The 27,310-nt window shown below is 33.8% G+C and overlaps 1 protein-coding gene across 1 annotated transcript; it reads right to left on the bottom strand.

Annotated features, from left to right (window-relative positions):
- Positions 1-4,029: 4,029 nt before the first annotated feature.
- LOC125650440 (phosphatidylinositol 3-kinase catalytic subunit type 3-like) lies at positions 4,030-27,176 on the bottom strand. Its single transcript, XM_048878751.2, has 23 exons — positions 27,022-27,176; positions 25,346-25,534; positions 22,842-22,985; positions 22,542-22,665; positions 22,149-22,331; positions 21,159-21,230; positions 19,604-19,708; positions 19,421-19,513; positions 18,269-18,454; positions 16,024-16,157; positions 15,025-15,133; positions 14,113-14,180; positions 12,690-12,798; positions 12,255-12,371; positions 11,325-11,462; positions 10,962-11,090; positions 9,712-9,781; positions 8,781-8,930; positions 8,588-8,662; positions 8,100-8,268; positions 7,433-7,523; positions 4,394-4,519; positions 4,030-4,221 (listed from the first exon to the last, which is right to left on the bottom strand). Exons 1-23 carry the CDS (start codon positions 27,093-27,095, stop codon positions 4,207-4,209), a joined length of 2,670 nt encoding a protein of 889 aa, XP_048734708.2. The 5' UTR covers positions 27,096-27,176; the 3' UTR covers positions 4,030-4,206.
- Between the last annotated feature and the right edge of the window lie 134 nt (positions 27,177-27,310).

The raw sequence follows: 27,310 nt of genomic DNA, 5'->3' as shown, positions 1-27,310 counted from the left end.
TTAAATTTTACTTTCCCCTTTCAAAGTCTCGCGAGACCCAGAGTATTCGAGAATTTGGGCATGTTGGTAAATAATACCAGTTCTGCAACTTTTATCGTGATCGATTCACCCGATTTTAACAATGGTGTACTATCATTGCATTGCAGTAGACTGTAGTAATGATTCAAGAAAGAAACATAATATGCAGAAATATCCACAACTGATAGATTTTAATGGAAATGTGGTTGATTTTTTTCCCCACTGCTGTCAGCCAGGAAATTCCCAAAGCTGAGAAGAGCTTGCGTCAAAATATATCTATAGCTTCGCGAGCTAAATTCAGAAGTTCATTTTTCCTGTATCCAGACGTTTTTACACACCTTTCATATAAAAATGCTTTTAATTATGGAAAGCACATGGAGGTTAAATCGTCTTCCGATGTCATTGTTTTGAATAAACAAAAAATGCCCAAGATCGACACGCTTTTCCGGACTTCTTTACATTAGAGTTCCGCTAACTCGGTATTTACGATCTTGCGTATACACGTATCAACACTTCGCGAAAGTTACGTCCCTTGTCCGCCATCTCCCGGATAAAAATCGTATTTCCCTACGTTGGCCTTTGTAATTTTCCTATCTGTAGCTTTGACATCTGTTATTTTTCCATCAATTGCAGTCAACTACAATATGCCCCAGATTGGGGCAACTCATTAACTTGTATGAAAGCTTGGTAATTGGCTAAAATTCAAATTAATAACATCTTACATTTGGTAAGGTAAAGAAGGAAAACTTGGTTTTTCACCGACTGACCTTTGGCTGACCCCGCAAAGGGACGTAACTCGCGGTGAAGTGTTGATACGTGTATTAATGCGCACATTTGAGCGTACATTGTGTATGAAAAGGGTGCTATATAAATATGGTATTATTCTTATATTGAATTAATGAGAGCAATAATTGATTTGATGCGCGCATTAATTCAATTATAATGCTCTCTTCAATTCATTGATGTGAGCATCAATTGAATTAATCAGAGCAATAATAGATTTGATGCGCGCATTAATTCAATTATTGTTCTCAATTCATTTGAGGAGAGCATCAATTTCGTAGAAATATTGCTCGCAATAATTGATTTAGAGCTCGGTATAAATAATTTCTTGATCTCTTTAATTCAATTGAAGATATCTTTAATTATTTACAATGCTTTTGTATAAGGAATTAATGCACCATCAATTCTTTTAAAGAGAGCAACAATTCAATTAAAGAGATCATTAATTAAATTGTGGATCTGTTGAATTGAAGATATCTTTAATTGTATAATTGTTCTCTCTCTCTAAAAATTCAATTATTGCTCTCATCAATTGGTTTAATTTCATTATATCAATTATTGCTCTCTTCAATTGAATTGTAGCGCGCATCAATTCAATCGTTGATATCATTAATTCATTTGAAGAGATCATTAATTCAATCAAAGCGCGTATCAATTCAGCTGAAGAATTAATGCTATCATCAATTCAATTAATGCACGCAATAATTCAGAATTGAAGATATAATTATTTGAAGAGATCTTTAATCAAATTATATGAGTTTATGTTAATTTGGCGCTCCATACAAACTGAACCTGAACACAACAAACCGTTAATGTACTTGGAAACAATCGTGGACAGACGTAGAGTCATATAAAAGTAACATATCTCTCACTTCTTATATCCTCAACTTCTGAATATATTGACAAAAAGGAATCTGGAACATTTACAAAACTGTTGTGTTGTAATAACTTAGCACCCTATCATCCAGACATGTCATCAAATTTATTATTTATTTAATACTGTTGCATACGGTAATTACTTGCAGGAATATCGTGATTTGATTAAAGCTGAAACACGTAGCAAATAATTTACCTGTGGACCCTATCTCTGCTGAGATTCGGCTCGGCTGGATACTTGAGACTCGCACCTTCAATGATGAAGGCGTCAGTCCAACTGTCCAACCTAGCTGAATCTCAGCCGAGATTAAGGTGGATCCCTGATCCAAATACCGCCGAAACCACTCTTACCCTAAAATCGATCCAGCGCTTCAATAAAGTGTAGGTTTCTAATAAATATAATGGTATATCTGGATAATAGGATACCAAATAATTACAACACATACATATTTTCTTGCCCCTTTCCGTTCATTCTCTAGAAATGAAAGGGCTTTAAAGTTGTGTGGTTTGACTTTTGAAAAATTTTGTCCATCTTGTAAAAGCATTATTTAATTACCGCACACATGTACGTCAGGTCCTATATTAATTCACCTGTTTTATCCACAATCATTTGGGTTTAAATCGGTGCTTATAAACAACGGTCACTCCAACGCCTACAGCACAATGACAGGGCCATGATCAGACAGATCTGCAACATCAAGCCAGAAGATATGGCCACTGTAGGTACAATTGAATTGCTGGGGCGGCTTGGTCTTGATGACCTCGACCTCATATTAAGAGGAATTAAGAAGACTCCGCTGGTACATGTATGACCACGTTGTCAGATCCAGCAGTGCAGTCAAGTGTGCTTTCAATATACAAGTTCCTGGTAGGCGTAGAGTTGGTCGGCCAATGATTTCGTGGAGAAAGCTGACGAAAAAAGATCGAAAAGAATGGAAGCTCTCTACTGCCGACCTTCCTGATCGGAAAAAATGGAGATCTGCCATGCGTGCAGCTAGCCAGATACCTGGAAGGGGGCCCACAACATTCCGCCATTTCTGATGCATCTTCAGAAGATAAAACAAAGGACAGTCACGTGTCCAGTTCAGACATCAGTATTTGATAATTGAAACACTTCTGACACAGTTTTGTAGGAACAAACTACACAGCTTTTACACAAATAAGACCACCAATGATCTTATCTCTGGGAGTTAATTAGAAATGGCCAAGTGATTTGAACAAACTTGAATCTGCACTATATCAGGAAGCTTTCATGTAAATTTCAGCTTTTCTGGCCCAGTGGTTCTTCATCAGAAGATTTTTAAATGACCCCACCCTATTTTTGCATTTTTGTGATTATCTCCCCTTTGAAAGGGACATGGCCCTTCATTTGAACAAATTTGAAAGCCCTTCACCCAAGGATGCTTTGTGGCAAGTTTGGTTGAAATTGGCCAAGTGGTTCTTGAGAAGAAAAGTTTACGACGCCGATGCCGACAAATTCTGATCAGAAAAGCTCACTTGAGCCTTCGGCTCAGGTGAACTAAAAATGATCAAATTTACACCATTATAATAATTATCAACATGAAATGGACACGGTGATTTTGCTTAAAAAGTACATATTATGAGTGCAGTTCTCAGAACAATGCAAGGTTATAATATATTGTTATAACCCTTTCAAGTTTTGATACATATTAAATAGGTACAGTATATAAAATTTTATGAACTTAAATAAATCTTTGAAGGCCACAGACACTAGGTTCAAACTAGGGACAAAACTGATGTCAAACAGATGCTAAATTCCCATAATTATGAGATCACAGAACATTTACTTTCATTGAAAACATCCTAAACCCCATGACACATGTGCAATATTTCATTTCCTGATTATTTTGATCTTTCATCTTGACATAAATTTGAAATCAGAAATGAGTTTTAAAAAGTGTTTATTTGACAACAATTCGCAATGATATCACGATGCTTCACTACACAATGATGTTATCATCACCGTAAAAGTTTATATAGTTACATCTGCGGGACCAATCTAAAAGAATAGATAGTTAAGAATGGCCTGTCTCAAAGAAATAGATAGTTAAGGATGGTCAATCTCAAAGAATAGATGTTAAGAATGGCCATCTCAAAGAATAGAAGTTAAGAATGGCCCATCTCAAAGAATAGATGTTAAGAATGGCCATCTCAAAGAATAGAAGTTAAGAATGGCCCATCTCAAAGAATAGAAGTTAAAAATGGCCCATCTCAAAGAATAATTGAACTGGTGTTGCATTGCAACTCATGGCAAAACAGAACTCGTCCCTAACCATTGTGATGCATTGGCGACAAAATATTCTTGCTTCCATGTAAAACAAAAGTATTAGATATAGGAAATTCTTTTATTCCAATTTTCAAAATAAATTTGTCAAAAACATTTTATCAAGTCATTCATAACCGCAAAATTTCAAGGTTTGTACCACAAAGTTTGCAAGAAAATGAAAAGATATCAACAAGATATTGCACTCCCCTCATCACACATGTCCTGTCCACAGTTTAACATCTTTATTTCCTCCATTTCTGAAACAATTAAAATAATTTATCATAACCTACTTCAGACACACTTCCTTTTAATTCAAATTAATTTTGTAATTTTCATTATTTCTCTTCCTTTTATTTACTTCATATGAAACACTGCAAAAATTGATACTTAATATTGAAACTGAAAGTATAATTCCTCTTTTCTTTTTACCTGTGCTATGGTATGGAACCTTTCTACCAGGATTGGCATCATGGCTGAGACGCTGCCATCAATCACATTCTGCATGTACTGTACCGCCTCTTCATCAGTCAGGTGGAGCACAAACTTGTCTTGTACCTGAATGAGCAGAACACAATATTGATCATTTCTTCTGATCCTGAATCAGAGTTACGAGTACCTTCCCTTTCATTTTCCAAGTGCCTGGCATGACTTACAACAAAAAGCTTAAACACTTACCAACAGATACAAATATGCTAAAATGAAAATTTAGTGATGGATACCTTTTTTGTCAACCTTAATTAGATTTCAAAAATGTCTAGAAATTAAAATGATGTACTTTTAAAGGAAGATAATAATGGAAATTGCTTAAATTCCCTTGTTCATTTTCTTATGACAACCCGTAAATATGGCCAGACCATCGATTACTGTAGAACCCTGTATCTTTGACTTCAGGCTGTAATAATGTATCAGTAATGCAATATCCCAGTACCATGTGATATTGTATACAGGGTTAGTTTTTGCCTATCTACACTTGCTGACAAACCTTCCCATTTTAACTTTGCCTAAACACAGTTGAGTTAAGAGAGAGAGAAAATAGTTTTGCCCAGTCTAAATTCTGCCACTGATAATAAAGGCGAAAAGGGTGAAAATAAAAAAGTGAATATTTCCCTTTGTTATATAGCTAATAAATAGTCTATTATAAAATCTGCGTAAAATCTAGAGAATGTTAGCGTTCAATATCCTAAGAATTTATTGAATGCTAACTTTGCACTGCGTAAATTGTGTGCACCCGAAACATTCCAAGTATGAGCGTTCAATATTGACCTTACCGTAACGACGTAAACAAGCCAAAATGGCAGATGACGGTCCTCCTAATCTGACAGAGCCGGTATTTAATATTCATTTTATTAACTTAAAACAAAATGTTTCACGGTACATAAATTATGATGTTCCCATTCAAAAAATCAATTTGCTTCATGCATCAATGACGGGTTGATATTGAACAGTTAAGAAATGCATGCTGATACTGCACACTTTTACCTTAGATGCCAATATTGATGAATTCTCGTCTCTTCTGGAGTATTTTGAGTGAAAAGGGATATAATTTAACAACTAAATACTTTAGTTATATAATAAAAGGGTTATTGAACTTATATTGGTGAATATTGGCACTCGTTGGCTGTCAAAATGCACTCGCAAGCTCGTACATTTTAACAGCCAACTCGTGCCAATATTCACCAATATAAGTTCAATAACCCTATATTATACAATATATCAGTAAAATAATATCAGTGTAATATATCACTATGATATATCAGTAATGTAATGTTTCAGTGCTGTGATATCATTATAATGTAATATATCCATACTGTGATGTCTCTGTACTGTAATGTCTCAGTAATGTAATGTCTCAGTAATGTAACATAACGTCTCGGTAATGTAATAGCTCAGTACTGTAATGTCTCAGTAATGTGATGTCTCAGTAATGTAATGTCTCAGTCCTGTAATGTCTCAGTAATGTAATGTCTCAGTAATGTAATGTCTCTGTACTGTAATGTCTCAGTAATGTAATGTCTCAGTAATGTAATGTCTCAGTAATGTAATGTCTCAGTAATGTAATGTCTCAGTAATGTAATGTCTCTGTACTGTAATGTCTCAGTAATGTAATGTCTCAGTAATGTAATGTCTCAGTAATGTAATATCTCTGTACTGTAATGTCTCAGTAATGTAATGTCTCAGTAATGTGATGTCTCAGTCCTGTAATGTCTCAGTAATGTGATGTCTCAGTAATGTGATGTCTCAGTAATGTGATGTCTCAGTAATGTGATGTCTCAGTCCTGTAATGTCTCAGTAATGTGATGTCTCAGTCCTGTAATGTCTCAGTAATGTGATGTCTCAGTAATGTGATGTCTCAGTAATGTGATGTCTCAGTCCTGTAATGTCTCAGTAATGTGATGTCTCAGTCCTGTAATGTCTCAGTAATGTGATGTCTCAGTAATGTGATGTCTCAGTAATGTGATGTCTCAGTCCTGTAATGTCTCAGTAATGTGATGTCTCAGTCCTGTAATGTCTCAGTAATGTGATGTCTCAGTAATGTGATGTCTCAGTAATGTGATGTCTCAGTAATGTGATGTCTCAGTAATGTGATGTCTCAGTCCTGTAATGTCTCAGTAATGTGATGTCTCAGTCCTGTAATGTCTCAGTAATGTGATGTCTCAGTAATGTGATGTCTCAGTAATGTGATGTCTCAGTAATGTGATGTCTCAGTAATGTGATGTCTCAGTAATGTGATGTCTCAGTCCTGTAATGTCTCAGTAATGTGATGTCTCAGTCCTGTAATGTCTCAGTAATGTGATGTCTCAGTAATGTGATGTCTCAGTAATGTGATGTCTCAGTCCTGTAATGTCTCAGTAATGTGATGTCTCAGTCCTGTAATGTCTCAGTAATGTGATGTCTCAGTAATGTGATGTCTCAGTAATGTGATGTCTCAGTAATGTGATGTCTCAGTCCTGTAATGTCTCAGTAATGTGATGTCTCAGTCCTGTAATGTCTCAGTAATGTGATGTCTCAGTAATGTGATGTCTCAGTCCTGTAATGTCTCAGTAATGTGATGTCTCAGTCCTGTAATGTCTCAGTAATGTGATGTCTCAGTAATGTGATGTCTCAGTAATGTAATGTCTCAGTAATGTGATGTCTCAGTCCTGTAATGTCTCAGTCCTGTAATATCTCAGCCCTGTAATGTCTAGTAAAGTCTCAGTTATGTAATATCTCAGTAACACAATATTTCAGTTATGTAATATCTCAGTAACACAATATTTCAGTTATGTAATATCTCAGTAACACAATATTTCAGTTATGTAATATCTCAGTAACACAATATTTCAGTTATGTAATATCTCAGTAACACAATATTTCAGTTATGTAATATCTCAGTAACACAATATTTCAGTTATGTAATGTCTCAGTAACACAATATCTCGGTTATGTAATGTCTCAGTTATATAATGTCTCAGTAACACAATATCTCACCTTTTTGACAGTCTTGTCTGGCTCGATTGCGATATCTGGAATGTTGGCACTAACCATCAATGAGAACAGGTTCAAAATCAAGTTGGAAGACCTGCAATTTTTTTAAATTTTATATCTTCTCAGTACTATATGCTCACCATATTTTCAATGATTATTAGTTAAACTTAATCAAATGTCTGACAAGACTGCACATGTTAGTGTAACACAGCCAATAACTGTATAATTGTATCATAATGTCTCCAATACAAGAAAATTAATCATCAGTGTTTCTCAAACCCAATAACTTTATTTTTTCCCCTCAATATTTAGTTATTGATTTCATCAGAAATGTTGGCACACAATTATGCAAGACACAGAATTGCAAAATTATGTAATTTCAAATTTTCAAAATACACTATGCTGGCATGCTGGCGTAGAGTCCCCCCCCTTCAAGTTTAGAAATTGTGATGCATAGGACTGACACTAAGACAATAATTATCAAATGAGCACCACTCAAAAGCAATATAGTATTCTGTAAAAATGGAATAACAAGGGCACTATCCTCTTACAACTGTGCAAGTTAATTAATGCAACATTGCTGGGAGATAATATAAACAGGTGCATAATAGCTCATTACAGTGACTGGTTTGCCTAAAGCAACACACATCATGTATTTTTAAAAATGTACCTTCGAATTGCAAGGAAAGCTGTGTAGCAGAGTTTTTTGAAATCATGAAAATGTTCCGAGTTAGAACCGCCCATCCCATCAATCATTTCTGTTGTCAGTTTCATCAGAGGAGGAAGAAGCTTGGGGTCTCGTCCTAGTATATAGCCAAAGTCTACATGGAATAACTTTCCTGAAACAGACATAAAACTGTATCTTAATGACATTTAGCATACTCTTCCATGAAGCGGAAATCCTGAAAACTACTAGTGGGGTGTGACAAGGTTCCACCCAAATTCCTATGAAACAAGGTAATGATGTAATGTCTCAATAATCAGTGCAATGGCAGTTGTTTTTTTTAAAGCTATCACAACTGGATTAATACATATATGTAATATTCAAAATATCCTTTTGCTTTTGAGGTTTCACACCTGGTCAGTAGTTTATACATCTGTTCAATGAGAGTACAGTTTAAATGATGAAGGTAAATAAGGTACAGCTGCTTATATTACCTGTTTTAGTCAGCAACAAATTGTCAAAATGGCGATCTCCAACTCCTAACAGGTACGTTATCACACAGTACCCAGCTAAAATTATAAAAACAAACATGTACCCCAATAACATGGAGAATTTGTACCACTGTGTGACTTGCTTTACAGCTCATATAGTCTAGATGAATGTGGAACTGTCTGCAGGAGTGCTTACCACAACTCTTCACAAAATTGTCCATGACTTCGGGCTGAAACCCATAGGGTGTGTTTTCACACGGAGCATGGGTTCTGAAGAAATTCTGTATCCCTGTGTACTGATTTAGAACCTCGGCCACAGCCACTGACTCCACGAACTGAACAAAACCTGTTAATCAGATCATAATAATGGGTGTAATTACACCTACTGCACACCTGTCAATCAGATCATAATAATGGGTGTATTTACACCTACTGCACACCTGTCGATCAGATCATAATAATGGGTGTATTTACACCTACTGCACACCTGTCGATCAGATCATAATAATGGGTGTATTTACACCTACTGCACACCTGTCAATCAGATCATAATAATGGGTGTATTTACACCTACTGCACACCTGTCGATCAGATCATAATAATGGGTGTATTTACACCTACTGCAAACCTGTCGATCAGATCATAATAATGGGTGTAATTACACCTACTGCACACCTGTCGATCAGATCATAATAATGGGTGTATTTACACCTACTGCACACCTGTCAATCTTTATGCAGCACATGTACTTGCATATACCATGTTACACATGTATATTGCAAGTCTAATTGATATTCATGTCAATTTGCAAGAAACCTCTCTAGCAAAATCAAAAGTCTCTGGAATTTTTTTTCTCTTCATTTATCGATTATTCATAGAAATTTACATATACACATACCTGTATAATATACAAGTAAGAACGTCCGAGTACATCATAGCACTAAAGTCTTGTGATTTTATGTCCTCGTGAGTTGACACTGATCAACAATTTTGCTAAATTAGTACTTGTTTAATACATGTAAATATTTTTCTTTAACAACCCAACAGTACTTGGTGCTGATAGCTATTTAGTAAATGTACAAGTTTATTAACTTTGAGTTCTTGTCTTACAATATATTCCTACTCACCATGCTTACAGCTGGTTGCAAGAACTTTATATGGAGTCAACTTCAAATCCAAATTGTCTCTCATTAACAACTGTAAAATAAGTAATGCAAACAAATTAATATTCACTATCAATCCATCCTCTAACACATACTTTGGGTCAGTTACTCCTATGTTGCAATTTAAAAACAAAATGCAGCTTTACAATTTTGAAGTCCAGACATTAGGTGGAAATAGACATTTAGATGTGTGAATTCATGTACCTTGCAATATTTCCTTGAATAAAACTGAAAGCAAGTTGTAATTGTTTGGTATGTACTAGAGAAGAGTCTGTGCTTCTGTGAGCTTTATTCTGTAAGATCAGTGTTTTTTGTGAGCTTTATTTTGTAAGATCAGTGTTTTTTGTGAGCTTTATTCTGTAAGATCAGTGTTTTTTGTGAGCTTTATTCTGTAAGATCAGTGTTTTTTGTGAGCTTTATTCTGTAAGATCAGTGTTTCTTGTGAGCTTTATTCTGTAAGATCAGTGTTTCTTGTGATCTTTATTCTGTAAGATCAGTGTTTTTTGTGAGCTTTATTCTGAAGATCAGTGTTTTCTGTGAGCTTTATTCTGTAAGATCAGTGTTTTTTGTGAGCTTTATTTTGTAAGATCAGTGTTTTCTGTGAGCTTTATTCTGTAAAATCAGTGTTTTTTGTGAGCTTTATTCTGTAAGATCAGTGTTTTTTGTGAGCTTTATTCTGTAAGATCAGTGTTTTCTGTGAGCTTTATTCTGTAAGATCAGTGTTTTTTGTGAGCTTTATTCTGAAAGATCAGTGTTTCTTGTGAGCTTTATTCTGTAAGATCAGTGTTTTTTGTGAGCTTTATTCTGAGGATCAGTGTTTTCTATTCTATTATTTCTCTAAGCAATGGACACAGTACTACATGTACTAATAAATCTAAAACCAGGAAATATTGCTAGCATTTAAAATATTCATGAGTTCAGAATCTCTCAGAATTTACATCTCCATCCACTCCACCACAGTATACAGTTTATGATATCTATCTAAAACCGCTACACCCCATTTACACTAAAACGTGCTCCCTGCAAGTATTGGCACTGAATACTTTGAAAAATACTGACTGCAAGTACTGTAATAATGTTTTATAGCCATCACACCTGGTAATAACATTAAAATATAAACTAGACTTCTTGTTCAAACAAGGTCTCACATAACCAACCCTGAAGGCTGCCATCATCTTTTTTCAAATTCATTTAAAAAAACCCAACTAAATTACCTTATTCATCAATGTGATGATCTGCAGAATGAGGTTATCCTGCCTCAAGTCATCTCCATGTTTAAACATCACTGTATATTCTCCACCATCCACCAGTTTGAAGACAAATTTACAGGGCATTAAATTGCTCTACAAAGAAAAAATTGTATATCTTCAACAAGTCATTCAAGAGAAAGGTACCTGATGGTATATGTAATGCAATTCTCTTTATATGTATAACATTTTGTTTACAATTATTCATATAGGACACTACTTTATTCTGACACTACTTTACATGTACATAAAAAAAAGATCACCACTATTATAAAATTCAAAGCTTGAATGGGGGGGGGGGGGGGAGTCATTGTTAATTAATTCACCTACCTTAAAAAGTGTTGCCTTTTCTGCTACAATTCCACACACCTTGATGTCTGGATCTAGTGGTAGTGGCAGTGGCTCGAAATTAGAGAAGTCAAACTTACATGCCTCCGCATCATGTAACAAGGCCTGTAACCTCTCTATCTGTAAGTAAATCAATTCAAAATCTATCTTCTTCTGTGCCATTGGTAAGTTCACTGAGTGTAACAGAAGAAATCAGAGAATTGTACCTTTTCAAAGAAAACTTCAAATTGAATAAAATACGATATGTAAGAAACATGCATTTCTTATTTCCAAGTTAAAGCTGCAAACTACATGTGTATTTTAAAGACTGACAGTGTGCACTTACCTTCTTATATGTAAATTTAGGAGTTACATTGTAAACTAACCTTATACATGTATTTGCCAACTCTAACATTTACTTTTTTATATTAAATAACTGACCGTATATACAATCTACAATAACCTTTTCATATCTAATGACTGACATATATACAATATACATTTACCTTTGTATATTCAATGACTGGCAGTATATACAATATACATTCATTTTACCTTTTTATATTCAATGACTGACAGTATAAACAATATACATTTACCTTTTTATATTCAATGACTGGCAGTATATACAATATACATTTACCTTTTTATATTCAATGACTGACATATATACAATATACATTTACCTTTTTATATCTAATGACTGACAGTATATACAATGTACATTTACCTTTTTATATTCAATGACTGACAGTATATACAATATACATTTACCTTTTATATCTAATGACTGACAGTATATACAATGTACATTTACCTTTTTATATTCAATGACTGACAGTATATACAATATACATTTACCTTTTTATATCTAATCTCTGACAGTATATACAATGTACCTTTGGATATTTGATAATTACACTGTAAACTTACCTTTTTCTTTCTGTTACCACTTTCTCTCATCACAGATTTGACTAGATCCACCTGTCTATCTATGAACGTCTGCTGCCGAGCAATCATAGACCGCCTCTGCCTGGACTCAGTACTGTCCTAAGGACAGAAAAAGTACTATTCAAAAGTCATTCACTCTATGTAAGTACTCAATTCTGTGCACGAAGATGGACTACAGTTTTCATGAGCTGACAGGTGTTTTGTTAAGCAGCAGTGTAAGATTGTCAGTTTAATGATTAAGTATAAGGGCAAAAGTTTCCAATATCAGCTCTTAGAAAAGTTTTTGAGTACCATTTTCATTATCAGTTAGATCCATTGTGCCTATCATTTTGTACATGGTTTCTTTTACAAAAGGATGTTTCAACATTTCAGCATAATCCTCCATCTCATTACTGTGTTCCAATATTTTGAATTTACCTTGAACAGTGCTTGAGAGAATCTCTTCAAGACGTGCTGGTACATTTTGGTCACCTTCGAATCTTTTATATCTAGGCCATTAGGATCTACACATTCCACAGATAAATACCTAGAAGTATCATAACATTATCTACAATACATGTACCTGTAAACGAGGTTACATAATCATTTTATTCAATACATGTGCAATATTGAATGAGATCGTGAAGCAAACAGAGCCTTTTTGGGACCTCTCTGATCTTTCTCTAAAACACCACAGTCTACAGTCACTATTTAACACTGGTATATACAATACATAAATTATCTGACATTCAATTTAATTTTGTAAGAGAATTTGGAGACAGCAGTATTAGTAAGGACAAAAACTGAATGAATAAAGAAGGAGGTGCAATCTCACTTCTATTTTTCCTCCTTTTTCACTGTATTTTCAAAAAACTTGTAAAAGAAGGAAAAATTGATCTCTTCTACAGTACCTCAAAGCTGGAAATGATTACATATTTAAAGCTCTAAAGCATGACTACTAAAAATGTCATACACATGAGGATTTCCCCACATTTTTAGCAAAAACAAGCAGAAGACTAACATCTCCAAAGCATTTTGGCTTTAACAAATATAGAACACATGCATCACCCACAACTAAACTAATGCATTAATCATTGTTATTCCACATAAAATATCTCACTATTATTATGAGCGACAGCTGTGGAAAACATTTCCCTAGTGAACAACAGTTCAAAATTGACCACTTCATTCATTTTCTATATACTTGTTACACTGTTATAGGTTGTTGACATAATACTTATTCAAAGAATCATTGTTTCAATGCTTTTACATTTATCATGCACACATACAAATGAATATAAACAATAAAATGTTTTTCTTTGTTGTTTAATCAGGTGATCAAGGCTGCTAGCATCGCAGAAAAAATTCATAACCCGATTAAGCAGGTTATGTAAATTTTTTCTGCAATGATTGCTACCTCCATCACTCAATAAAATAACAAAGAAAGACATTTTATTGTTTATATTAAATTTTTATGTAATTTTTAAATAATTATAAACTAGATTTAAGCATAAAAATAATTATCATATCGTAGACCATTTCGTTCCTTTAAATGGAACAGCCAATACACCCTTTGACCTTGATGACGCTTTATATTTGGTAATGATTATGTGGACAGGTGGTACTAAAAATCCAGATCAAACTAGTTTGCAACAAAGATGTATTCATAGTCTATGATGAAAACCAACATCAATTTCAAAAGAAATAACAGAGAAAAGATTCAGTGAATGTTAATATTAAACTTTTAGATGACGTTTGAAGGTATCTTAATCACTGGTAAAACAGTAAAAAGATGCGACAAGAAAAGCTCAATTTCTTACGATATCAAGTACATGTACACATAAACAATGGAAATTCATACCAGTATAAATAATTGGCAAGAGAGGAATTGTTACACGCCCTGGAGATCAGAAAGCTGGTTAAATCCATCTGAAAAATGATGACGCATGTGAAATGAGAAATTCTACCTGCAAGCATATCTAATGTTCAAATAGTACTATTCTACAATATTCGGATGTTGAAACATCAAGGATGCAGTGATATTAAAAATTTTTAGCCAAGTAATTCAGTTTAACTTAAGCATAGATAAACCCCTTTAGAAATAAAGGAACCCATTGAAAATAAGCACTTGTGCTTCCATGGGTTATCCTTGGGTGCAAATCAATGCAAAGATACAATGATAATCATTGTATTTATTCAATTTGAACTTCTAGTCTTCGAAAAATATTTAAGATCATACTGGATACAGATACATGTATTTATATTTCATTGTTCTTGTCAGTTATAATGCTTCTTTTATCACCTTGTGTCATACATAGATTTTTAACCCGAATAAATCTATATCTATAACATGCTCCAGATCTTTAAAACACAGTACATAAATCTTAAATACAGCACATATACATGTACCCTGCATTGTTCTAAAATTTAGTAATATGCCATACATATAATAATAATACAAAATAGACCATCAAGGACAGAAATTGTTTTAAATGCTGAAATTTTCAATTAAAAAATTCAATCATATTTTACTGTGCTAATCAAATTTGGAGAAAATACATTCCACTTTAACTGTCAGAAGTTATTCCACATCCATTTCTATCTCAAATGATAATTGTAAAGTACATGTAATATAAATTAGTCTTATAAAAAGCTGAAGTGGTCAGAATAACAATGTACATGTATCTTAGTCCTATAACTTTACTTGAAAGGTAACAGAACTACATCAACAAGAGAAAAGACAGTGATTGATTCTGAAAAAAAATCAACTGACCTCTCTCTCCAGTTTGGACTCCGGACTCTCCAGCTGAGATGGCGATGATCTACCTAAGGCATCAATGATGGACTCATTGGAAGATGCATGAGAAAGACCACTGGTAGTTCTAAATATCACAAAATTTAAAAATGTACATTTACCATAACAATATTATAAATGACTGGATTGGAATGAACAAATACAAGTTAGGCCATTGTAAGTATTCTTTGTTACATTGCAACAATAATCCCTTTTTTTCTCTTCATTTTCCAAACTGCATTTATACGTAAGCCCCAGTTGGGCACATCCCAAATTGACTGTTTTGGAAAACTGTATATTTGAACACAAGTTTGATTTCTAATCTACAATATACACTTTACAAAATTATTGTTCATAACAAACTTCCATAATTACAAAGTTAACTTTACGTTCTTGAAGTATTCTAAATTTACGTTTTGAGCGAGCATCACGACACACCTTCTAATCACCTTTGTATCAAATTTGTAATAAGATGGGGACAAAATGGAGGATCTGTAGCAATGGACAAGTTAAGTTGATATACCACGTGTAATCAGCTGAGAAAAGATTCAAGAAACACAAAAATGACTGAGGTCATTTGCAGCATCTGGATGATAGGTTGGAAGCAGTATCCTGAGATTTGTCACACGAACAAGTTTAGTTTGTATTCCACTTGAAACAGACCTACATATATCGTGTATGCTGTTCGTAACCAGAATCACTAAAGCACATAGTGTGTGTGTGTGATGACTTTCAAACCCCAAATCAATAGGATTCTTTTGATAACAAAGCTACATGTGAAGTATCGATTCAATTGAGCAAAATGTAGCTTGTAGAGTGTCTACAAGCTCAGTGTTACACACATACTCACACACATACTCACCCACACATGAACGGTCATGTTACTAAATCCCCTCTCACAATGATTTGCAGGGGGATAATAAGTACTGTATGTATTTAAGTATTTGTGATGGAGATTTACAAACTAAAGTATTGTACCTGCTTTTATCTGTAACAGCCAATTCATGCAGAGAATCTTTCCTTTCTGATACACTGTCGTTGTGGCTCATTATCTCATCAAAGTCTTCGTACTTCAAAGCCTGTACCAACTGCAGCAAATACAGCAAGAGATCCTGAGAAATAAACATCACACAGTCTTAATTCTAGGAAATAAACATCACACAGTCTTAATTCTAGGAAATAAACATCACACAGTTTTAATCCTAGGAAATATACATCACAAAGTTATGTATGCATCTCAATAACTATAGTACAGGTAAACTTTGGTATCTTGAACACTGATATGTCCAATACCACGGATGTTTCGAAGTGAGGCCAGTTTTACTATATTCATCATTTTAAAAAAACTTGGTATCTCAAACATTGAAATCTCGAATACCTGGCTTATCTCAAAGTAAATTTAGGTCCCAAGTGCTAAAAACACATGCGTTATCTCGAAGTCCAAGAAGTTTCTTGCTCCATTAAATTTACACCTGAAGTACACAATCATCCAGTTATGCTAATTTTATGGTCTGTTGGACGTTTCTTTTAGGTCTAGCATGAGCTTCGTGGAACCATTGCCGATAATCACACCTTATAGCCCCAAGCTGTTGATTTGGGAGCTTTAAGTATGCTCACTGGGTGTTTGGAGGTGATAATGAAATGCACACTTATACATAAGATGACACGATAATTAAACAAGCAGCTTGGGGACGAGTACTGAAATAGGAATTTTAATTTTGTTGTAATAGGCCTACACATTTACTCATGCTATTACAAGTCAAAATAAAAAGTGATATGAAAATCAAGGAATTAAATAATTAAAGACCTTACGTTTTTTAGTATAAATATCAGAACCAAAATTCAAAATCTTAAGTATACATCTTGTTTGATAAGCAATCAACCATATATACTCGCCTATAAGTCGGTTGTCTAGTTTTTAGGTTATTTTGGAGGGAATTGCCATTGACTCGTTTTTAAGTCGACCTAACTGTTTTCAAGAATCGGTTGACAATTTCAAATCAATGCTCTAATGTTTTTACCTGTGTTACAAATAACTTTTTGAGAAATGCGCTCATATTTGATATTTTCCCCCAACAAATCAATTTCCTATCAATACTCTTTAATATGTATTTATCTGTATTCCAATAATATTTTGGGATATGACATCTATATCCAACTTTTTATTTTCAACAAATTAAACAGTTACTATTTTGTTTATTTCGTCCATGTTTTTGTTGTTTAAAAAATACTAGGTTATACATTACGCTGTCCAGAAAAATACTAATCTTCTTAGGACACTCCTATACGTCGGACATAGAGTTTTGGACCAAAATTTAACTCCCAAAAATCCAACTTATAGGCGAGTATATACAGTACATGTAACAAAGGACCAGGTATCCGACTCAGTGGATAGTTGGATTATCTGGCAGTGGTGTAAAAAGGACACTTAAAGTCCATACAATCGAATCAAAGTTCCAGAAGTTGAAAATCCAATGCAGCGATATTTCCCGTTTCCGTCTTCGTCATTATTACAGTGATCGGTTTATCATTTACAGAGTGTAACACAAATCTGGGTATCAGAAATACTGAACTGAACGTGATAACTGATTATTGCTATGAAAAACGACCGACATTCCTAAAATGTAAGTGCTGCAGTATCAAATAAAGTAATAGATATACATGTACAATATATACAATGTAAATGCAAACATATTTAAAAAATCCCTAACTTCGAACTAAAACTTTTACCGCTTAAGGTGTGTTTATTTACCTGTCAAATAGAACATGTATGCAGCATAAAACATTGCACAGTATTGGTGTCAAACTCATTAACTTCGATTTCTCAAATCCTCGGATATCTCGAAGTTTTTATGCGGTCCTAACAAGTTCGAGATATCGAAGTTTACCTGTATGTCTATTTTTACGGTTGGGAGAAACCAACAAAAATGAAAGTAGAATGTGAATATAAAAAATAAATTTCAATTTTGATGTGAGGGTATGAACTGCAACACTTCATGACTGCATACTTTTTAAGAAGAGCTTATGCACTTCATGATGTATGCCAGCGTGAAGCATCACAGTTCATAGCCTCATCTATTTTCAAAAAATTAAATTTATTTCTTAAATATATTACAACAGCTCTAAAGATTTAAAATCGATTGGAATAAAACATCAAGTATTCAAACAAATTCTTTGTAGAAGAAAACTATCCACTTTTCTGTGTCGTCCCAGTGAAGAATACCTGATCGTCAGCCTGCCTGAGTCTGGAGACAGAATACTTCCTGACTGTAGGGTGAGAGAAGGTAGGAGACAGGAGCTCCAATGCATCCTCCACATCCATGGGGCTCCAGCGGGTTAACAGCTCAATTCCCTGACGAGACTCCTGAGGGAGTTTCCAGTTCACACACTTTAGAAACTTTGTCAGAGCCTGAAATACATGTTTTTCTTTGTTATCTGCCCACAACTGACAGACTTATAAAACAAATTACACAGAAAGAACAAGATGGGGTACTGACTTCATAATTATGTAAAAAGTTTGTACAGTACTAAACATAATGTTTTATACAATTACGGACTGTTAATCATGCACTTGGTGTTTGTTTATACATGTTTTGAAATTGAAATATATTGATATTCAATCTTCACAACATTGATCGCCAAGGGCAATTGACCAGTCTATCATGTGTTTAAAAGGACTTACTAGTATACTTAGGCAAAATACTTGGAATTAAATTGAAAAATATTTACGGTAATAACATTTTGAAAAATAAAGTTGTTTATTTTGTTGATCATAAATTCAGGGTGTCTTTTTACTGTCTGTGAACAACACGCCACCATCCTCCTCCTCCAAAGTTCAGAAGTATTTAAAACAAAGAAATAAGAGAAGTTACTTCCATACTAGCAAATGGTGCCATTTTCAATGTCAAAAAAACAACACATTTACATATGTATTAGCCTTTATCTTTACTGACTAAACATTCCATTTTAACTTCAAGGACTGAGAAACACGCAGTTACAAACAATCCATACAGATGGGTGTTTCATTTTAATATAGATTTAATGAGTACCCAAATACTTTATTGAAAAATGACTTGAATATCTGGTTGCTTCTAGCGAGTGGAAGGACTATACATGAATGATTCTATATGAAGGGACTACACATGAATGATTTGAGATGAAGGGACTACACATGAATGATTCTATATGAAGGGACTACACATGGTTGGTGCTAGTTGGAAGGACTACATACATGCATGATTGCTTCTAATGAGAGGAAGAACTACACATGATTGTTTCTAGATGGGGGAACTACAGACGATTGTTTCTAAATGGAGGGACTACAAACGATTGTTTCTAGATGGAGGGACTACAAACAATTACTTAAGAAACCCACCTTTTTCTGGTTACACAGATAGAACCGGAACTTCCATACCAAATCTTCCTCCTCTGATGTGAGAGATTTTGTGGGTGGATACCGGACAATTTCCTAAAAATACACAACCACCTTTATTTCAACAGCATGTTTCATATCAATATCCTAGGGGAATTAATCCTTAACAAGGAGGGTTACACTTGCATTGAGCAGATCCCTGGTTTTGGCATCAGGCTTCATGTCCCGATCTGTTGGGCCACTTCTCAGACTTCTGGCCAATTTATGGTGCTTACTTTCCACTAGATTTTCCTGGAAAATAGTGTAACAATGTTGAATGTTATAAAGTAACAAGTCATATTGACATTATAAGCCCCTCAAATAAACAGTTGTACCTCATCCAAAGCCTGGTGGCTTAAGCAATTACAAAAATAATGCCTATACTTTATTATAATTGAATACTAAAAGCAAGAAAAGTAAAGCTTTTTAAATTTTCAAATATAATTCAAAGATCAAGGAAGTGGTGAGGAAGGAAGGGGGGGGGGGGGTTATTTCCCATCAAATGCAATTAATTACAAGGCAATTATTTCTATTTCACCATGAGGATATTTACATCTATGTGTATTTCCCTATAAGGAGACACAAATAATTAGGTCATCATTTCAGCAAATGGTTGTTTGAGGCATTTGTTCCATGCCTTTCCCCCGGAAATTTAGTAGTACATGTATTGATCATGTCAGAGAATTTGTTCAGTTCAGTTAATTCACTCAAACCATGGAATAGTACATGAGGTACATGAAACATATTAATTATATACAATATCATATGGGTCAAACAGACAAAAATCAGAAGAACAGACAATGAACAGAATCTCTCGAAGACATAAGTTAACTTTCTCAAGAGCTAAAATTTTTACAACCTTCTTCGTTTGACCCTCGACCTCTACCCTTTGTGAGATATTGATTCATTTGGATTGTAAACAAATATCAATAGTTTCAGCAAATTCATTTTTTGGTTTGTATTGCATCAATAAACCATCCTATTGTTTTGAGTTCATCTCCCAATAACTGGATGTGGCAATCTTTGACATTCATGAAAACCATGGTAAAATTGTTCATGTTAGATTCAAATCCATTCCCCATGAGCAAAGCTTTAAATTAAACAATCAGTGTACCTATTTCAGTGTCCATGTAGCAGTGAGTCATTGTATTATGTACAACATGATCTGAAGATTTCTTGTTCTGATACACAAAGACTGAAAAGATGTTCATGTTTTGATTTAACTTGGGTCCTGTTAAAACTGATGGTAAATAGCCACACCCATTGAAGCTTTATGTTTGTATCGTACACAAAATGATGTTATCATTGTACACAATGACTGATACAGGTGTACATGTCTCAGTTTTTCATACAGCAGGAATAATTTCTGATCACTAGAACAGATAACAGTAATATGAAAGCATCATGATACATGTAAAACAATGATTAACAATACTATTCCCAAATATACAATTGAGTCATATTCATATAAATACAAGCCAATTAAAGTGTAGTTATATATTGATCAGGGCTAGCTTCCCTTTTCATAGCGAATACTGAGAGCTGTCCAACATTTAGGCATCCATATATCTGTTTGTTGATTCAACTAAAAACCTGACAGAACTTTTTATCGAGATGGTTTTACATATCATTTGAATATAACACAATTCTAAACCTGAATGTGTATCATTATTCACAGTGTGATAACAATAATATTTATTACCATGTCAATTTCAGGGTCGGGGACTTGGACTAGTTCCGCTATTGTTTTGAAAACAAATGGTTCATCTCCATCCTGTAAAGCACATAAAAAATATCCTAAGTTCTAAAATGTTATTAAAATTTATGTATGTAGTCAAAAATTCATTTACACCTTTAAATATACATGTAGTTTATCATATAAACTAAATGACTGAAAAACATGTACATAAGCTAAAGGACAAGGTGTAATATGAACCATCTCTGGCCCTGAAATTTAAACATTCTTTTTTTTCTTTGAAATTCAGTATGTTGAAAAAGTCATAAATTAATTTTAAAAATATAACTTCTGAAAGAGATTCCTATCTTGGATATGATGCCATTACGTTGAAGATTTTGTACACTTTCCTGGAAAATTGACCAAAATGTAGCATTTTCAGACCGTATCATGCCTGAAAATCATAGGCACCATGCATTGCCCACAATGGATGGTAGTTACATCCATCCTCAATTTTTTCTGGACCTAAAGATTTCAAATGCCATAGAAAGTAATATGAATAAAATTTTAAGTCCCATGATCAATAACGACAAACTGATACATTTGAAAATTGAAAGAGGTCTTCTTAATTTGAACATAATGGGGCCCTAATTAGTTTTGTAAATCTCCCCTATTTAACTACAAGTTTTATATGAAAGCTTCTACAATTGTGCAATTTAAACTTCTTACAATTATGTAGTTTAAAATCAGCACCGAATGTGAGCCAAATTATACTAATGATAGTGAACCTAGTTCTATGCTAAACTGAATGGTGATATATGGGTGGGTGGGTTTCTCCATTAGAAATATACAGAGCCCTGTAACGACATTATACTTGTATTTATACTATTCCGTGAGAAAAAATATTTCTGGTCAAATTTCTATTTCCTACCTAATTTGCTTTTATAATATCTGATTCTCATAAACAGTAGCAAGGCATTCAGACAATTGTAAAGATTGCTTTCCATTTTTCACTACCTTCTCAAAATAGACAACCGTGTACTCCACATCATCATAATGTATGAAGGGAAACTCAATCATCAGGTACATGAACTTGGAGTCCCTCTTCTGTTTTTCGTTGATCATTTCAATCTCACGGAATGTTAGTCTGTCCAGCCAATCCACTTTTAACATGTGCCCATCTCTGTGTTTCTTGCTCAGCTGCCGAATTCAATTTTTATAAATATCAAAACACATGCACATGTTGAATGAACACTGATGTAAAATAACAAATTATTGTGAAGACAAACAAAGATTTTAATGGCGAGACAAAATCTGTATGTGCTTTGGTTATAGTTTTCTGTAACTCCCCTTTTCTGGGAGTGTCCCACTCTTACTGTAATTTGGTCATCAGTGTCATTATTACAGTACCTTGGCTAGTTTGCTCATTTGGTCCTTATTGTCTTTTATTTTCCCTGGGGTGGCAGAATTCACGTTTGGGTCCGGGAGGGTGTTTGTCCACACCTTCAAGTCATGCATGCCTTGCCTGTATGTTCTACAAAGCAAAGTTGTAACATTGTGGTCATTGTTTTATATTCATCCCTGATCTCCCATCAACTCATACTAAATAATATGTCAAAGGCAAAACAAATCTGCCAATGTAAACATGTAAGAGCTAATTAGGTAAATCACAACTTTCTAATTCTAGCCTCAGTTTCAAAGTTTACATACCCTCTTTTACCAAATAGGGGAATGGTTGTGCTGCCAACGGGGATTGACTTATTTGTTCCATAAATGTCCTGTATTGTCAGACACAGAACGGCATTCCTAGGCAGGTCACTGTACTTAACTGGAAGTGTTAGCCATTCATTCCAACTGAAAGTAAGGAACAAAAAGTGTCAGGATTGTAAATACATGAAAATACTACAAGTGTTAAGTCAGTAGATTCACTACAAAATAAACTAAATGCTATGTGCATAATGAAGGAAAGGCGAAGATAGCGAACAGCAATCAATCTCATAACTCCTATAAGCAATACGAAATGAATAAAATGAATACTCTACACATTGTACTAGTCATAGCATTTTAATTCTTGCATTATAATCATGGATAATTTCATGGAATTAGAACTCCAAATAATTGCACAATATCATAGTTTTCTGATAGTACAGCTTTAAAAATTATACGTCCACATCAGACATGTATTTTTAAAATATAACATTATTTGTACTGTTTTACAAATTACACTTCGAAACTGTGATAGTGAACTCATGTGCACATATCAGATATTGGAAATTCCACTGATAATACTCTATTTGCTATATACTTTGAGATAAATATAAAAACCCATCGTTTTTGTGACATCATACTTCAAACTTAGTAGATGATGGTACATTGCATGACCTTTGCTTAACAACTATACCCAAAGCTAAATGGACTACTATCTAACTTTTATAATTGAGAGATTTGGGGTTGTTTTAAAAACACTCTTTGACAAAAAAATGATATCATTTTGTAAATTTATATTACTTTTGAATGTACTTAATCATTCTAGCAACCTCTGAAACTAGTATGGTAACATTTTAATTTTAATGAAAGTCTACATGAATGTACATGCATATAATATGATATGATTTATTGACCAATTATGGACCACAAGGGGCAATAACATAAAAGAACATTAATGATTAGAGACATATACAAAGGTCATCATGCATGTACAGAAAGTGTATAAAACATATGGTACATGTATAACAAAGTTTTGTTCACGCAATATACAATTCTGATTGATTATAAGTGGAGGGAAATCAACAATAAAAGGAGATTAGAACATGACTAGATGTAGTGCAATACATGTATACCATTGCCAAAGCACATTATACATGTACATGTATGTGATAATTTTAAAATTATTTGGTCACAAAACTGCAAAGGACACCTGGGGACATTGCTTAAGAATCTCTTAATATAGTATTTAACAGGATTCTCCCTGTATCCCATGCAGAATGGTAATTGTCAATATAGTATATATTTAATCTGGTAACAAATGTGCAAAAGACACCTGGGGATGGTGCTTAATTTAAAAGAATCTTATAAGATCATGTATGACCATGGATTCTCCCTGTGTCTATATGTAAAATCTGTCTCACAGATGTTTGCATCTGACTTTTGTAGCTTTCATATTTTCTTTGGAAGTATGTTTTTGATTTCTACATTGACAGGGAATGTGAAATTAAAAAGAAAAATTAGGGTCAGAGTGCTTGTTGTTGAGCTACAGTTTGTTAAAATTTAATAGAACTTTATAAAAAGTGAGGGATAGGTCAATTTTTTAAAGATTATTGACCAAAATACTAAATTTTCAATGACATACAAATTTCAATGACAGGTAAATTAATATATAGACGTTTAAAAAAAAACCGGTATTCTGGTTGGAAAAATATATCAACCAAATTAATGAATTTACAACAAAAATTATCATGATTATAGTTCCAAGTCTCTACTACTTGTATTATGAATTACAAAATTGAAATATATGCGTCTGCAGGTATAAATATATGTAGTGACAATACATTAGATCAAACATGAACTGTAAAATTGTGCAGCCTTAGAACTCTTTGATTAAACAATCCTTCTGCCACAAAATGTAGTCCTTTCCAAACTCTTTCAATATATGAATCATCATAAAAGTTTTCAACAGGATAGGTTTAAGTAATAAATGTATAATGCATTTGAACCAATGAATTATAGTATTGAACCAGTACCTACACAGTTATAGCATCCTGAGTGTACAGTTATGCTCAAAAGCTGAGGAGCTGACTTCCTTAAGGTAGCTCACTACACTAAAGATTATACTCTTTATGACACTATGTCACAAGATGGCAATTTAAATGTTTTGTGAAGTTATTTGTATCCATCAACTTGTTTGTCTATCACCGTAGCTCAGTGGTTAAAGCATTGGGCTGGTAAACCGCAGATCTCGAGTTCAAATCCCCCAGTCTTTTGTTCATATGTGTTGAAATAAATTTTTTTGAAAATCATGTTTTTATCCAAATTTGCATATTTTCTGCCTTTTTGGAATATATACCTATTATATATCACCATATAATTTATGATTAGATCAATTCATACTGATTTGAGAAACTATTTCAGGTGTAGTGAGCCACCTTAAAATATCAAGGAATATTAGACACAAAACATCAGTATGATCCCTAATTATGCACAGACAATGAACTTACTTCCACCTGGTGCTGAATGCCTTGTAAGATGTGCTCATGGACAGAGACAGAGGGTGGCCATCAGCATACACCTGGCAGGTGACAAATAAATCTGAACATCCATCTCCATACACCCCGGAAAACTTCAGCATGGGATCATTCAGGAGATCCTTGTAGTCTGGTCGCTGTCTCTCTCCTTCAAGTGTCCCTCTGAATATTTCATCGATATGCTACACATTAATATTTTGTTACACATGTTAATATAAAGCTACCTAATTGCATATAAGCAAAAATATAATCAACTGTCTCAAGAAGATGGGATATATAAGTATATTGACTCATTTCAATGAAATTTGTTTGTATATTCTAGCTGGCTCAAATGCATAAAATCCCAGCCCTTATACTGTTACAGGGTTTTCTGTAACTTTCAGTAAAGACAAGTCCTGCAGGTAGATGTATGTTCAAGAAACTATCTTAATACTAAGATGTGTCTTAAGTATGGCTTTCCTAGATTTAGGCCTCGTTATCAAAGACCTTGCCATATAAGTACATGTAAGTGAAGGTATACCGGTTCCATTTTTAAACTATTGTACACAGGTATTGCATGGCTCAGTAGTTTCACTTTGCATTCATACTAAAAAGAAATAATGATATACTAGTATATTAAACACACATGCATAGATTCAAGTGTCACAATATCCACTTGTTTTACTACTTTATGCCAGCTGGATTCAAATTTGGTTTCAGAAAATGTCAAGTCCCCAAAACATTTGTGATGAGTTCCACTAAATTTTCACGAGTCAAGAAGATACATTTGTAAAATACCCATAAGGACATCACATGTGTCAGTACTTTAATGATGATTAATCATATTTAATCCATTCTCCATTGATTTAAAACAAGATAAAGGTTGCCAGGTAATCATAAATTTTGTACTTTATTTGTATTAAAATCATTAATTCTCCAATGAGGATCTCCTCAGCTGCTGAACGTCTGTATTGAATACACTACACTTTACACTTGATCGTTAGGTGTACACCAGGTGTACAATGAATGATGTAGACACAAACCAAGAGTGCCCACTGCTATTGATTTTTCAGCAACTGCTACATGTACTTTAAATAACTTCTGATTGCATAAGGCATGCAAGAAAATTATCAAAATTCAATCGTTGCAATCCATTACCTGGTTGACTTGCCTAAATCACAATCACTAAAAATGGAAATGTAGTGATTCAGTTGGTATAACTATAAGACAATCTTTAATCATCGTACACTACTTTGCTTAAATTCTCCATACACTTTAAAAACTTGATAACAAATCTAGTTACATTTAAAAACCTAACATTAATCATTATGATGCCTAAACTTTCGTACATCATTTATGTCAGGTTTCACATTGTAACTGTTTTGTATCATAGATTTGGTAGGAGTGTATAGTATTAAAACTGTTAAAGGAGCATGGACAGTACGATTTGAGATGAACATTTTCAACTTTTATTTTTCCATTTTTATTATTTACAATGCTTAATTAAAGTATTTCTTATGGCCACCCAAAATTTTGAGTATCAGTTGTTGAGTTACAAGTGAGATGTACAGCACTCACAATTCTTTGTTATGTAAACAAGGCTTAAATCGCGTCGCGTCCATGTCCCTTAAACACTACCCTTTCAAGTACTGTAATGGTGTTTTACTTACATTTTTATCTGCAAGTTTACATCGAGGTCGCAACTATACACATAGTAAAATCTATCATTCATCTCCCCCATCATACTGAATAGTTCATTTTTTTTCCCCTGATCTACAAAACTCTTGCTGAGGCATTTCTGACTACAATTGTTTAAACAAGTTTTACGTTGATTGATTCGTATCCTTCGTGGTCAATCTTCATAAACTCCTTAAACATCAGAGTTAAACAGTATTTATCTTAAGATAAATATATAGATTCATTCTTATATAATTATGATAGTGCTACATTGATCAAATA

This window comes from Ostrea edulis, chromosome 5, assembly GCF_947568905.1.
Source record: "Ostrea edulis chromosome 5, xbOstEdul1.1, whole genome shotgun sequence".
Classification (NCBI taxonomy): Eukaryota; Metazoa; Mollusca; class Bivalvia; order Ostreida; family Ostreidae; genus Ostrea; species Ostrea edulis.
The sequence above is the reverse complement of the archived record's forward strand: the minus strand, read 5'-3'. Positions and strand labels throughout refer to the sequence as shown.